Consider the following 16,214-nt stretch of genomic DNA (forward strand, 5'->3'; position numbering starts at 1 on the left):
CATTAATTGTTAGCGCTTTGCATGCAAATAATACACTGTAAACTAATTCTAGTCACGGTGGGTGTCCCCACTAAACACATGTGCACACGTAACAAATATATAAATATATTTATTCTCTGGTTGATCGGAGTCAACGCTCTTGATTATAATTAAGGAGCTTTGACCAAGGGTCGAGGCGCCTTAATGATAGTCGTCTCTCCAACCAAAGTTGGCACATCTTGGTTAAGTGCAGTTAACCTTCTTGGTATTAACCAAGTCTTCCTGACCGAAATCAGGCTTACTTGACCGAAGTCAAGTATCTTTGACTGTAGTCAATTCTTTGACCAATAGAAAAAATCTTTTGACCATAATTAACCCAGATGGAAAACTCTTTAATTATGATCAAATAAATGGTCAATTGTACTTTGACTTAGGATATTTACATTGTGGTGACATCCCCTCGGCTTCTATTCAGTTGACCTCAGCTGAAAAGCTTCCTTGTAAACATCCAAAAGCTGTGGATGATCGGACAACATGTCTTCATCCATCCACTTGGCATCCAATGCCGTATAAATCTTGAATTTTACAAGGTACCCTGTAAAATTCCTTGTTCTGAGGGCCTTTGCGTACAGTATGGTACACAATTTGCTCTGGCTGAAGGACCTCCTCCAGCTCATCCACTTCTGGTGGATCCTCTGATATTGCCTCTGTAGGCTTTGGCCCTTGAAATTTCTTTAGAAGATTCACATGGAATGCATTGTGAATCCTCCAATGCTTTGGCAATGCTAATGTGTATGCAACCTCATTTATTATTTCTGCAACCCTAAAAGGGCCATAGTACCTAGGAGATAACTTTGCATACACTTTCTGCTTGCCTTTGAACTTGCGGAGCCTAGCTTTCTCGAACTTTAGAAGTACCCAATCCCCTTCCTTGAGATCCAACTGTCTCCTATGCTTATCTGCACCTCTTTTATGCTTCTCTTGATACCTTTCAATTGCTGTCCGGACTTGGCTGCAAGCTGTCTGGAGGTCTCTCACTAACTGATCAGCTGCAAATATTTCGTCCTTGGCCCTCAGGATAGGTGGCAGAATCACCTTCCCATAGATGACCTCAAAGGGGACTTTCCTTGTAGAGCTGTGTACTGTATTATTGTAGGCAAACTCTAGCTTTTCCCAGTTTGAACCTTGGTCACCCACGTAGCATTTCAGCATATCCAATGCTGTAGAATTTGCTACTTCACTTTGACCATTTGTCTGGGGATGGAAAGAAGAAGAAGAATTCAGATTCCTGTCCATATTATCAAATAAAGCTCTTCAGAATAGACTGGTCATTTTGGGATCTCGATCACTGACAATGGACTTAGGCATACCATGGTGCTGTGCCATGAAAAGCTTAGCCATATGATCTGCCTTTATGGTTTTGCGAACCGGAATGAAATGAGCTTGCTTGCTGAATCTATCAATGATAGTCCAAATCCCATCATTCCCTGACTTTGATCTTGGCAATAAAAAACGAAGTCCATTGTAATACTTTCCCATGGCGCCTGAGGCACGAGAAGAGGCATAAGTAGGCCAGGTGCCTTCCGTCTATCATACTTCACTTTTTGACACGTACGGCATTGAGTAACAAACTGATGTATATCTTTTTGCATTCTTGGCCAAAAGAAATACCTCTCTAATGCTAGAGTTGCTGCTGTAATTCCTCTTTACAGTTTGGGTCATTCAGGATGAGTTTGGGTCACCCCCTTTACAGCTTGATGCTGCATTTCAGGTCATCACATATCTGTACCGAGTTAGGGAATATGGGGATTATACCTCGGGGCGTAGCAGGCTACCATGGATAGCTCTATCCTCTTCTATGGCACTTGCAGCAGAAGGAGATTAAAGGTGTTGGTATGCACGTAGAGAGAGATGGTTTGAGCGACTGGGGCTCCACATGGATAGACTACCTCCCTTCCAGTATAGCATGGATGCTCCGTTCTCTCCCCTCTTATCACACGAGGTCAACCAGGTTATCCGTGAGGATCTACTACAACTATGCACTTTTCGGACCTGGTTGGAACCGAGTGAACTCCCAGTGAAGCTTAGCTTCTACAGAGATCACTTCTTACATATCACAGCAGAGGGTTTCATTGACTCACCAGGATACACACAGGTTCACCTACCCCACTCGCTGAGGATCTCTCTTGGGCAGTTCCAGGTCTCTTCACACAGACTTCGCATCGAGAGCGGCATAGCAGAGCGACTACCCAGGGAGCGGCGCATATGCACACTGTGTGACATACAGGAGGTTGAGACAGAGGAGCATTTCATCTTCAGGTGTCCTGTGTACTATGAGATCCGAGGATGTTTCCACTGCCTCTTCAGGGATAGTTATGGGATTTTAGCTCGTTTCCTCTCCTACCCAGACCAGCGGTGTTTGGCAGGTTTCATTCATGAGGCACTTAAACACCGCGAGAGGATACTCCGAGCACGAAGACAGGAGCAGACTTCTTCCTCGATTGATCCCTCTCAGAGCTCTATCACGGAGTTCTTTCAGCTAGATCACATGGACCCCAACGAGACAAGGCCTTGACATGATCGTGATGTGGAGCTCGTGATCCGACAGCTCAGACAGAGGGTCCACACACGGATCACACTTGGAGACATCCCCTCCTTGTTTAGAGTCGGAGCCCGACCGACGGGGGTCACAGTAGCCCTGGTTAGACGTAGAGCTACGACCAGGAGACGTGCTAGGACCGCACCTCTGAGTGGCCAACAACACTCTATTGCCGACTTCATGCCTCCATTGCCTCATCCATCCTGATATCTTGCTGTTGCTGGGGATGATGATGATATTGATGATGAGATTGATATATAGTCGACCATCGACATGACTATGTTGTACAGCTCGTTGTATCAGGATTTTCACAGTCTCATAGACCCATCGGTCTTCCGAAGACTTTAATAAACTTTCTTTCTTTCTTTCTATGTCCAGCATAGGGAGGTGCATGGCATTCTTCCAAAATATTTTTCCTCATCTCCTGGGTGATGCATAGGCAGTCATCTTTCATTAAATACCCATCTTTCAGGGAATAGTGCCTGGTGGACTGCCCCTCTTGCATTTGCTGTAATATCTCACCAAAATCTGCATCATTAGCATATTGCTCCCTCATGCCTTCCAGGTCCTGATGATAAGCAATGGTCACATTGTTGACCTGGGGTCTTCGGGACAAGGCATCTGCCACTTTGTTCCGAATTCCTGGAGTATGGACAATCTGAAAATGATACATTGACAACATATTTGCCCATTTCATATGCTTCTCGGAGAGTTTTGTCTGAGTTAGAAAATATCTGAAACTTTGGTGATCTGTTTTAATAGTAAAATCTGCACGCAAAAGATAATGCTTCTATGTATTCACAACATGAACTACAACCAACAATTCTTTTTCATAGATTCCCAGATCTCTCTCAGCATTACACAATCTTCAGCTTTTGTATGCTACTACATGTCCATTCTGATGTAATGCAGCCCCAACACACTCTCACAGGCATCACAATCAACATCAAAAGGTTGATAGAGATCCAGGACTACAAGAATAGGCTCTGTAGTCAACTTCTCCTTGGGTGTATTGAATGCTTTCTTCTGTGACATTTCCCATGTTCTTAGTAAGGTCATGTAGTGGAGCTGCAATATCAGCAAAATGCCTGATGAATCTCTTGTAATAGGAGCAAAGTTCTCAAAAACTATGGAATTCATGCACAGTTTTCAGCTCAGGCCATTCTTGGATGTCTCGGATCTTTGTAGGATCCATCTATATCCCATTCTTGGATATTATGTGCCCCAGATAATGGATCTTTTCCGAAAAGAATTCAGTTTTCTTGCTATTGGCAAAAAGCTGATGATTTCGAAGTTCTTGAAATACCAAAGCAAGATGTTCCTTGTGCTCTTCCTCTGTCTTTGAAAAGACTAGGATATCATCAAAGAAAGTACCCGTGAAGTGCCTGTACTTTCGGAAGATGCGATCCATCATTCTATTGAATGTGGCTGGAGCATTTGTCAACCCAAAAGGCATCACTAAGTATTCATACAACCCGAATGTAGTGCGAAAAGCTGTCTTATGCACATCTTGTGGTTGTATTCTGACTTGATGATAGCCACTCTTCAAGTCTATCCTGCTGAAAAATGCTGTTTTTCTGAGCTGGTCAAGCACATCATCTATGCGTGGTATCGGAAATCTATTTTTGATGGTCATCTTATTCAATGCACGATAATGAATGCACATTCGAAAAGAACCATCTTTCTTCTGTACTAAAAGTATTGGTGAGCAAAAAGGAGATGAACTGGGCCGAATCAACCCTTTGGACAGCAAGTCCTGCACTTGAGCCATAATCTCCTCTCTTTGAGTCGCACTGACTCTATAAGGTGGTCTATTTGGTGGCTCACTACCAGGGATTAACTCTATCTGATGATCTTCTGGTCTCTCTAGTGGTAACTCCCCTGGCAAAGCATATGAAAAACAATCTTTAAAGTTTACAAGAAACTGAAATTTATCTTTGTCTGCATCATTCATTTCAGCATGCATATCATTCTCTTTTTCCTTTACAAAAACCATGTACGCGGAAATTGCAGACTTTATTGCTTTACCACATGTAACATCAGATACAATGGGGATAGTCTCCCCTTTATTCTTGGCAACTAAATGCTGGTTTTTCCCCCTATTGATAAAACTCAGCACCCTCTCAGGGTATTCTATCTTTACTTCCTTTCGATGGAACCACGGTGTACCAAGTACAACATCATGCTGCTTAAGAGGAGAAATTAAGAAGTCCTCCTGATCTACGAACTCTGCACATGGACACGAAGCTTTCCAATGAAAGGAGTAACTCGCAATGGATTCCCCTGGAACATTTGATCAACATCAAGAGCTCTATCTAGCTCTTCAGTTTTAATCCCTAATCTCAGGGCTAAATCTTTAGATATGAAATTGTCTGTAGACCTTGGATCAAATAGGATTAATGCTTGTTGGTCTCTTACCTTTCCCCATGATAGCAAAAGCTCTTTTTCCTTTGGGTCTGAGGTACTACCCAAAATATTTGGGACTGCTCCCACCATTGGCCTCGGTGGTACTTGTGGCTTTTTCTAATTTGATATATAAAATGGGAATGATTCTAACAAGCGCATTATTTATTCGAAGCAATCGGAGTTGTAAATTCAGTGAAGGAACTGACAGAAAGGACATACAGATTAGAGATTTTGATGTCTTTCTGTTCAATTTGAAATATAGAATCTGAAGGTGGTGTAAATCTGTGTGCTATCCTATTATTCAAATAACAGCAGCAGAAAAATAGCTATTTTTTTCTTGAGCAACCCATTATACCAACTAGTTTATCAGTTCAAACTTATTATTGGTTTCTGCAGACAGGGCAGTTGAAAGGAATTTATCAGCAGTGGGAGGAGAACGAACAGGTCCAGCTGGTCCTGATAAAAGTGTGTTCTTTCTTTGGCCTTTCTACTTGTTTCAAGCATGTGATAATTGAAAGCATGAATTCAACAATTGCTACGTATCTCTTTTTTGCATCTCTTTTTTACATTTTTCCAGCAGGTGGTTTCCTGTATGTCTGTATAGTCATGTCCAAATTGTTTGAATCACTATGAATAATACCTATATGACACTGAGTTTGTCTGCTTATTCATTGGGAGTAATTAAGTTGGATAACCGAACATGGAGCCTCTTTAAAAGCCTACTGCAGGGTTCTGGCAGGGCTTTCAGTGCTGGTGGGGATGTTGCAGAAGTGTACCATTTTGGAAATCAAGGTGTGATTCCTTGATAGTTTGCGGCTTCTCGTCTTTGCTTCTCTCACGTGTAGAGGAAAGACGGTTCTTGTTATTTGCAAAGAAAATTGTATTGTTTTTCATTAGCATGCAATGTTTTGGAGCTGACTGCAGGACACTATGAGAAATCCGTACATTTTTTCTCCCAAGAGTACAATATAAACTATATCATTGGAACATATAAAAAATCCCATGTAAGTAAAACAGCATTTGGTCATAAGTTTAAATTTGGTGCACCGTTTTTTACATTCAAAGTGTTGTCCTTTGTTGTTTCAAAGTGAGAAGGCATGTGGTTACAGGTTGCACTTATTGATGGCATCGTGATGGGAGGAGGTGCCGGTCTTTCTATGAATGGAAATTTTCGTGTCGTCACAGAGAAAGCAGTACTAACTTTCAACCTCTCAATGCATAACTTTGATGTTTTGTTAGGCTTTTAGTTAGTTGTAATAAAGCATAGCCGTGGCGTACCACTGTCAAAAGTTGGTATGAATTTGAGGAGAAAAAGGTGCAACAAAGCTGACACCTAACCAGTCAAATGGTGTGAAGAAATGATAATGATTCTGTATCCTGCTCTTTCAGGGATGTACTGACTTTGGAAGCTAAAAGCTAAATCACAGTGCCGAACACATTCTGTTTTCAGGCATCTGCATTAATTTGAGAAGAAAAAGGTGCCACAAAGCCGACACCTAATAAATCAAATGGTGTGAAGAGATGATGATAATTCTGTATACTGCCGTTTTGGAGATGTACCGACTTTTGAAGTAAAAGGCTAAATCACAGCACCGAATACATTCTCACATGTCATAAGGTTAAGGCTTGAGAATCTCTTGAGAGAGCTTTATTGATGGCTGTGGAAGATTTTGTCTATGGGACACAAAAGATTCTTACATCTCTCTGCTCTCTCGACAGAGGTGGCTTCCACATTAACGATTAAAACATAGCACATTTTGCTGTTGACACAAGATGCAAGAGGGATCACCACCCAGCCGTGGATGGTCCTAGTATACCTACATAAATCTAGAACCGTTAGTCACCTGTTTAGGCTTACTCTACGCCACACTTTTGCTAAGTGTTGGTCTCTCACCCCTACAGAAAAAGGCAAAATGCATCCGCTGCTCCCTTTCTGTGCCTGCTTGCTCTTCTGGACTTTGACCACCTGCTACATGATTTTTTTCAGCCTAGGATCGCGACCACCAAGGGTGATCCTCAGCTCTGATACCCTTGTAATCAGCCCCAAAACCCTAATCACAGCACTTCTTAGTAACTCGCAGAAGATAACCACAATTTGCAGCAGCCTTAAGCAATTCACAGCATATTACCACCACAAAAGAGTTCTAATTTCAAGATTCGACAGGGAAAACATGCACTTGATAGATTTGTCAAAGGGGGAACAGCAGTGGTTTCTGGTAGCCCCCCCCTCCCCCCCCTCCCCCCCCTCCCTTTTCGGCCCGCTGTGTGGCCTCCGTCGAAGGTTTTTATTTCAGAATTCAACAGCTTCATACAAAGGTCAGTTCGCACGGAGCTAAAAGAAGATGCTAGAGCAATTCGTTATTACAATAGAGCTGAATAGCTCTAAAAGTTGCCATCCTGGCTAGAAGAAATGAGCTGCTTTCTAAATTTGGCAGCCTTGGCTAAAAATTGCCACTTCGTCTCCTCTAGCTTTGGACGTCCCACTTTTTGCATGCCTTTTTCCATTAAAATGTGGGGATTTTTTCACTCCTCAAGAACCTGCCACAAATAAACACCACCAAGCACATTTCACCCCTTAAAGGTTAGTCAATGCATGCATTCTAGTTCTCTGGACTAACATAGTCCTCTGTGGGCATCCCAACGATGCAACTAAGCAAACCAAATAAAAAAGATAGGTTGACAGAAGTCAACTCACTTTGATGGAGTTCAATACTCTTTGATCAAAGTCAAAATAAAAAAATTTCCTCTTTATCTCTGGGGATAAAAATAGCTTTGTGACAACTACCAAGAAACATCTTTTGCCCTGCATGGAACATTTCTAGGGTGAATTTTATCGAAAGTGTGCAGATATTGATGGGATGAACTTTTTTAGCATAATTGTACATGCATAGATTCTTTGTACAAGATACATAATACATACATATTTAGAGCCATTTCATGAGACTTCAACTGTTTGTAGGCGGAACCTGTTCTGAAGCATTTTGCCCAATGCATTTTTTGTGACCCTGAAACAGATTATGAAACCATCCACTAACTAATAAATGCCCATGATAGCATTGCAATAGCTCAGAATGTTGCAAATGTCATATGTGCTTTCTGCCAAAGTAAAATTTTAACTCATGTGCAGGTTTTTGCTATGCCAGAAACTGGATTGGGACTTCATCCTGATGTTGGAGCTTCCTATTTCCTTGCACGTCTACCAGGATTTCTAGGTAATCTTGTAAAGAGTAATTGCTATCTATGCTGAGTGTCAATTTTCTACTTTTATTTCAAATAATCTCCTGTGCAAATAATTGCAGGCTACCATGTTCTGCAGGATCAGTTGCCAAGAGCATTGTTTTAATGTCTTCTTATGCTAATGGACCTTGGTTCATGGGATGCCACAGGTGAATATGTTGGCCTTACAGGTACACGCCTTGATGGACCTGAGCTACATGCTGTTGGTCTTGCAACTCATTATGTGCCAGCTGAGGTGCTTGATTTCTCTTAGATTCAACTTGTGCAGTAAAATTTAGATGTATGCCACTCACAAGGCTTGCACAGATGAAACGGAAATTCATTTGCAATATTTCATTAATTTTAGTTATTTTCTTCTTGGATATTTTTTGGACAGAATGCTACATTTTATTAGACATGCTAAATTAAGCAGCATTTAGAAGCAGATTAGACGTGTGTTGGTTCTAATGCTTTAAGTAGAAATGTTTCTTCTGTAGTTTGCATATAGTTTGTTCTTTGCATACAAGGACAACTGAGTCAAATAGCTGGTGTCTGCCATCGATTTTGTATGGAGATAGAGATTGCTTCAGCTTGAGGAGAGGCTGAAAAGTTTGGATTCAGGAGATCCAGGAGTTGTTGACCAAGTAATAAACAGTCTTTCTGAGAAAATGCATCATAAGAAAGAAAGTCCACTTCACAGGTGATTTTCTAGCTGATGTTATACTTGTACAGTGATTGATTTTGTTTACTTTTCCATTCTGGGTTTTTGAATGTTTGCTTCTCTTCCTTAGGAATAAAGCTAGCAGTCTGGGAAAGATTCATGTTTTATTATTTTACTGAATACAGGCTGGCTCAAATTGACACATGTTTTTCTAAAGCTAGTGTAGAGGACATTTTGGAGGCTCTTGTAAGTTTTGGATGCATTGAAGCAGCAGGCCAGCATAGGGTGTTCAAGTCTCTATGAGTATGATTGTATATAAGTTGGAGCTCCTGTTTCTGCCCTCCTTAATTAGTGTTTCAGTCTGGCGTTGTCGACAGGAACGGCAGCTGGAGCAAACGAACGATGAATGGTATCAATCAACAATAACAACATTGAGAAAAGCTTCACCATTAAGCTTAAAGATTACCTTGAGATCTGTAAGTGCCTCTACACCTATGATCCAGTTTAGGAGCCAGTGGTTTTGTAAAGTGGCCTATACTCGTAAATCCTCACAGTGACTTCAGGGGAAAATTTGAGGTTCTGGTCAACACCGCTTCACAGAAATGCAGAGAAAAAGACTTTTGTCTGTTTTTTGGATTCGTTAATGTAAGGCTGATTTTCTGCTTGGTTTAAGAGAGAATTTGATAACAGATATCATATAATTTCTTCTGCAGATACGTGAAGGTCGACATCAAAATTTGTATGAATGTCTCATGCGTGAATATCGGATAACTGTAAGATGCTTGCTCAGAAATATTTCAAATGATTTCTATGAGGTAAGTCTAAAGCAAGTGTTGGAGCATATATAGTTGCCATTGTTAACTTTTTTTTCAGGAACACGTTGAAAAGAGTGTATCTCTTACTTGTAGCAGTGGAAGACTCTCTAGCTTTTATAGTCAAAGTTTGCAGTGCATCACAGTTCTTGCTAGAGATACATATGATGGGAGATCTACTTTCTTAAACTATTATCCCAATAGCTGCACAGTCACAATCTGTACAGCTCGGTTGATGTGCTTTATTTTCCTTGCAGGGTTGCCGTGCAATTTTGATTGACAAGGACAGGAATCCAAAGGTATAACAGTTCATGATGTTGACGGTGGACCCTAAATGAATGTTCCTTAGTATTGTGTTCTGTTTCCCCTGCATTTGGAAACTGTGGTGCTATGATCAATACCTTTGTTATGCTTTTATCAATCCATTGTTCTTGTATGGGCCTCTTGGGCCCACTCTTCTAGGGCCTTGGCCCTCCAATCAAGGCAAGGGCCCAGCCTATATAAAGGCAGGTCCCTGCCTCATGACAGCCTCCTTTGCTGCTCCAACAGGCCTCATCCAGCCCCGTACAGCCTCATACCCTGCTCCCGGGTCTGCACACCCTTGTACCCTGTTCCGTACACTAGCTGATGTCAGCGCCACCTGTGTGCCTCTATTCCGGGCCTGTTCCAGCCCGTCCGGACAGCCCTTGAAGCGCCTTTGACAGGCTGCTGTGCTGCCCACATGACAGCTCATGTGCTGCCCATGTGGCAGCCCCTTATGGCTGTCCTTTCCCTGTGCTAGGTGCTGCCCATGTGGCAGCCCCCTCCCTTATCTTTTCTGCCTAGGTTCACCCCCCCCATGCTCTCCTCATATGGGGGCTTAGAGATGGGGAGGTGACCATTCCAACATATAAATGCCAAAAAAGTGAAAAGACGACAGCTTTCCTTGATATAACTCTCACAATCACATGCACATAGGTTTGTGATAAAATGACAAGACAAGAGAAGACTAAACCCATGTAGCCACAAATTAGGCTGTCCACAGTCTCGTCTTGTCTTGTCTTGTGATAAGACCACAAACAAGACAATACTGAACCTATATAGCCCACAAATTAGGGTTTTCACACTCCTAGATGATGTGGCGATGCTATGTGGTAAATCAGAGGCTTCTGTAGCCCAGTTATATGACAAGCTACTTGGTCAGTTTGTTGCTTTTTGCTACTCCCATGGTAGTTCACATAACTCAATTGAGAACATGTAACCTATGGTAGACCCTCTTTCATCCAGTGATCTTGACCAATTTGCATTACACTTTAGTAAAGCCTTTAGTAAAGCCATAAACATCAAACCGACTCACCTTGTGGACTGCAATAAAAAATGTAAGGCATTGCTCGGTAAATACAGCTTGCAACAAGCTGCCTATATAGTGCCACATCCAATGATGAGTTGTCATCATAGTCGTAATCTGTCAGCTTGTCATTGCCATTCACTGGAGCTTTCAGCGGCTGGTATGAAACTGTTCTACTTGCAGTTGAATGGCTCATGCAATGTATCATGACACAAAGAGGGTAAGAAGTTGCTTTCTAGCATGAACCTGCTCAGGAGGTTGCTTCTGGTGTTAGGGAGATTTGTGGCTATTCTGTTTTCCTTGCCTTGAGTTTGTATGATGAGTATGAATCAACTATTTTCTGCTGGTTGTTTTTTTGGGGCGTGGTTTTTTTCTTTTGCGTTTTGAAAGGCAGGGTGTGGTACTAGAAACTGACCGTTGTATTTGGGATCTCAAACAACTGGCATATTGAGCTCTGATGAAATCACTACATTATTGTCCTGCTTGCATTTCTGTGTCAAATAAGAGGATCTTGGTCCACTTCTTGAATTCTACTACACTCTCTGAGACAAGAATCTTGTGAATCGTTCAAAAAGTCTGTAAGGAAAACTTCATGGACATTAAAGATTTCTTATCTTAATTTCAGAGACACAGAAGCTCAAAAAGCCTGTAAGCGAGGCTTCATGGACATTAAAGATATTCTTATCTTGATTTCATTGTCAGAGACCTTATTTTTTGTCAGTTTACGGCATGCAGAATGTATTGCCTAATTTATCAAAGATTGATTCCTTATTTTTTAATAAAAAGATCGCATAAGCCATCAAAGATTAATTCCTTAAAGTACCATAAAGTACCATTAATATTGAGTAGATACTCAGTCGCAACAGTTTCTCAACACTGTAGGTAATTAGCTGGTCCTTTGGTGGTTTGGAAAAGAAACGTTTGGCTGGTAGAAGGTACAGGTCTTGCTTCGCTGATTCAGGAAAGAATTGGCTTGCTTGATTCAGGAAAGAATTGGCTTGCTTGTCCTGGTAGCAAGGTATATTGTTAGAGCTCTTATTAGATTCCTGAGTGCACCATGATCTGAACATTCTTGGAAGATTACTGGTATAGCAAACTCTTCTAACGTCATCTGGACTGAAAGATTTACATATGCTCTGTTTGTTTCTGCTTGCTTAGCAGTAGTTGAAATAATTTCTTTGTACTTATGCTGCTCTTCCTTCATTTCTGTCCGGATTTATAGTTGTTTTCTATATTTTTCAGATGTCAAATTATATTTCTTGGTTTAGGTTTTTGTTTATGCAGTTACTTTGATTTCATAGATAGGAAGATGTAATTTCATATAACTATCTTGATGCTTGCTTTTGAAGATGAGGAATAGTATCTGGTAGTGTCAGAGTTAGCTAACTTTTGTTTTCTATTTATCTGCTAGTGGAATCCTGCAACCCTTGCATTGGTCACACCAGCCATGGTTGATCATTATTTCTCTCCTTTCGAGGATCCTTCCAATGAGCTGCAACTTCCAGGCGAACATCGTCAAGACACTGCCATAAGTAGAGCCCATGCAAGGCTTTAATGTTGTAGACTGGTGAATTTCTCGACTAATGTCATGGAAGTTATTTGGAAAACTTTCTGCTGTTGCAGTATTCACAAAGAGACAGAGATGGTACATGATGATGGCATTGAAATCGAAAAGAATTCCAGGCACTTATGTGCCAGGGTGCATGCCTTTGATGGGCACCAGAATGTGTTTGTATATTGCCTGACTGTAGGGATGCCTGTGAGGATGGCATAGTTACACAGCTGTACACTGAATTTCTCAGAGGTGGTGATGGCATTTGTAATAACAGTACTCTTGAAGTGATGTTCTCTGCAAGTACTTCACTGCAGTATTAGGTGCAGCTTTGATGGGATGATTCAAATGCAACGAAGTGTATCAGAGGATGCATGTGGTGAAGATCATTAATTAATTGGCATATTGATTATTACCAGACCACTACATGTGATATTTTATAGGAATATGTTCAATGGCATCAATGGAAAAATTTGTGTGCACGTCGAGCGCGCGTGCGAGAGAGAGAGAGAGAGAGAGAGAGAGAGAGAGAGTTTATTAAAAGTCTTTGAAAGACTGAAGGCTTTGTGAACAATGAGTTGAAAGGGTGGAGGCTCTAAGCGGGCATCAACACCTAAGACGAATACAATACAACCATAACATAAAGACACCAATACACAAAAGGAAGTCTCTGAGACCATGGAGAAGATGGGAGCTGTGACGGGGAAAGCATTGTCATGATCATATAGAACTTGGCGGAGGGGGCAAGCCTAGCTGGGGTATCCTAGTTGCATCGGACAAGTGCCATTGGCACCCCTAGGTGCCGTGCCTCCGATCTGGTGAGCATGAGGAAAGGTCCCCTAGTCTGATCTGTGCCTCAATCCGCTCATGAGTCTGCTGTATCTCCTCGGATTTATCATCTCTTTGAGGCGTGCCGGCTCTTGGTGTCTGGTTGGAAAATCATGCTTTGAGTGGAGTCTGGCTGTACACCAGGGTCCTGCCTGTGTCTTAAGCAAATACTCCCTTTGTTGGATGGCCTCATGAATTAAAGTCGCTAGACATCTTTGATCTAGATAGGACAAGAAAGTAGATAGGGGTTTGGGGGAGATGGATCCGTGTATATCGTTGTGGGTTAATGAAGCCCTCTAGTGAAACCAACAAGTAGTGGTGTTTGTAGAAGGTGAGCTTCATAGGACGCTCACTAGGTGTCAACCAAGTCCTACATGCGTCATTGTAAGAGATCCTCTCAGAAAACCTGGTGCATCTCGTAATATGTGAATGGAATCGAGAAGTCTCAATGCATATATTGAAAGGGAGGCAATCCATCTATTTGAAGCCCCAGACTGTCAAGCCCACTGCATGTACGTGCATATACCAACACTTGGTCACACTTAGCTGACAAGGCCATGGATGAAGATACTATCAGCTATGGTAGCTTGCGTTGGCTTCTTGTCCAAGATTTATAATCCGTGATGCGGTAACTGTAGTAAGTGTGCTTCAAACTCAGCCAAGTCTATCTGATGTGGGACTGAATGCTTACAATGGTTTGTCCATGAGAGCAAGAGAACCTGAAGCCTCTCCACTTGAGCCCGATTTGTCTTTGATAGGTTTGGCCCCTAACAAGTGCTACCATACATGCCCGTTGGACACACAGTGAAATGATTGCCACTAAAGTCTAGCAAGTGCGGCATATCTCCTACTCAATCGGGCTTGCATTGTTGGTCACATCGCGAGAATTCGGCCCAAGAGAACTCCCAAGTATATGTAGGATGCAATAATCTCCATCAGTACCCCATCCAACATGAAGTACTCTATGTATATGGTTGCGCGGGATGTGTTGAAGATTATGACCTTGGTTTTGCCAAGGTTGACCTTTAAGTCATGTGTCTTGCAGAAACTATGAAGTGCATCCAATTGTTGTTGGAGGTTCTCTGTTGAGGATGAGAATTAGAGAACGTCATCTACATGGAGGATGATTTCAATTTTTGGAAAAAAAATGTTGGAGGATATGGATCAAGGATCCGACAAGAGAGTAGCTAGTGCTCCCTAAGGTCTCAATGTACGTCTCGTCTATATAGAGGCCAAGCATGGTTGTGATTGTGGACAATCTTGTTTGAGCCCAATAGTGCTCATAATCTCCTCTGTCCATGTTCTACCTATCTGAACCTTGCTTGAGACTCAAAGTGCCATGATTGCCCAAATGATCTCTTGATCGTACCCTAACTCCTGCAAATGTTTGATTAGGCAAGCTCTCGTTATTGTCAAAAGCTTTACGAAAATTTACAAAGCAACAATAGATCCGTCTCTGTGCTTTGGCCTCCTCGGTAATAAATCCAAGTGCAAGTATATGGTCTAGAGTCTCGTCTCGTGGTCAGTTTGGAAGCTCACCTGTCCCTCGGCTTTGAGTCCCTGGAGCTTTGCAAATTGGCTACATTTGTGTCGAGCGCTGATGCATTGATATTGGACATGACATGTCCAAACATACCGATCTTGTAGTTTTCTTGGCTCGAAGGATCCCTTGCCTTGTGAATGGGAGTGATAGTGCTAAGGGTCTAGATGTGATGGAAACAGTGCAAATCGCTTCGTTAAAAAGCTTTGCTAAGGCCATAGTATTTATCACATATGCAATGGATTTAGAAAGTAGGTGCTTGTGATCTTTCACTGATCCTTGTGAAGCTTCATGGCGACATGTTTGACACCATTGGTTGGAAAGTGTGCAAGACGTAGGACATGGTGAGTGTGAGAGGTCAGGTGTTGGTTAGTTAGGAACATAATATAACATGCATGCATAGGAATGCGAGAGTGGTGTGTCCATGAGGAGATGGGGCTCATCATTCAATAAATTTTTGCTAGAAGTCCTTAAACTTGTTGCTAAACAAGATGTTTATTAACTCCTTGTTTTGGCGAACGAAATCCTTTTCTTTCAATGTACCCAATAGCAATACTTTTGTATCGTCTTTTCCTCACTCAAAAGGTGATGCTTGGTCTTGAAGCTGCTCGATCCAAACAACTAGTGGTAGAATAAAGAGATACAATAGAGAAATAAATCCCTTTTATGTTGCATTGTAGAGCTATCCACTTTTGGTTATCATCATGTGTGACTCTAGTGATAAACGGGGAGTAATGAGATAACAGCCATATAGCAGCTCCGCCCTTCCTTCTGTGTGGTTAGTGAAGAACCAGGTTCTCCTCTAATCTATACTCTCGATGAGTTTGTCTTCAAGGAGTTGACTAGTAACCTTAGCCTCCTTTAGAGCAAGGAATATTGGAGACATTAAATTTTCTCTTAGCTAATTGGCTATAATGCCCCCTCTAAAGGGGTTAGTCAGCCCACACACATTAAGTGTGAGGCGTAAAGTCATAACTCATCATCGTACTAGCTAGTACAGGAAAGGGAGCCAAGAGAGAATGGTTGGTGTGGAAGAGCGTGCAGGGCAACTTCATGGGAGAGAGTGGGTAATCAATGGTTAGCCCACACACATTAAGTGTGAGGCGTAAAGTCATACACTCATCATTGTACTAGCTAGTATAGGAAAGGGAGGCAAGAGAGAATGGCTGGTGTGGAAGAGTGTGCAGGGCAACTTCATGGGAGAGAGTGGGTAATTAGACCACCCCAATCCTCTAAGAGTGATATGTGACCAATCGATGTATGAGAGTAAAGAAGAAAGGTATGCATAGTGCTT

The 16,214-nt window shown here is 41.9% G+C and overlaps 1 protein-coding gene across 2 annotated transcripts in view; it reads left to right on the forward strand.

The window, feature by feature from the left end:
• Window positions 1-12,987, forward strand: part of LOC147896357 (3-hydroxyisobutyryl-CoA hydrolase 1-like) — a 55,522-nt gene extending 42,535 nt beyond the window's left edge. For both annotated transcript variants that reach the window (XM_087382348.1, XM_087382349.1), the window contains exons 4-15: window positions 5,381-5,449; window positions 5,713-5,776; window positions 5,909-5,988; window positions 6,094-6,177; window positions 8,112-8,196; window positions 8,371-8,456; window positions 8,779-8,900; window positions 9,047-9,107; window positions 9,239-9,337; window positions 9,575-9,676; window positions 9,931-9,972; window positions 12,412-12,987. In XM_087382348.1, the coding sequence (XP_087238474.1) occupies window positions 5,381-5,449; window positions 5,713-5,776; window positions 5,909-5,988; window positions 6,094-6,177; window positions 8,112-8,196; window positions 8,371-8,456; window positions 8,779-8,900; window positions 9,047-9,107; window positions 9,239-9,337; window positions 9,575-9,676; window positions 9,931-9,972; window positions 12,412-12,555 (1,038 nt within the window). In that variant the 3' untranslated portion in view covers window positions 12,556-12,987. The remainder of the gene's footprint in view (window positions 1-5,380; window positions 5,450-5,712; window positions 5,777-5,908; window positions 5,989-6,093; window positions 6,178-8,111; window positions 8,197-8,370; window positions 8,457-8,778; window positions 8,901-9,046; window positions 9,108-9,238; window positions 9,338-9,574; window positions 9,677-9,930; window positions 9,973-12,411) is intronic.
• Window positions 12,988-16,214: the final 3,227 nt, after the last annotated feature.

Source organism: Dipteris shenzhenensis, chromosome 12 (genome assembly GCF_047967505.1).
Source record: "Dipteris shenzhenensis isolate YYH24624 ecotype China chromosome 12, Dip_SZ_1.0, whole genome shotgun sequence".
NCBI lineage: Eukaryota > Viridiplantae > Streptophyta > Polypodiopsida > Gleicheniales > Dipteridaceae > Dipteris > Dipteris shenzhenensis.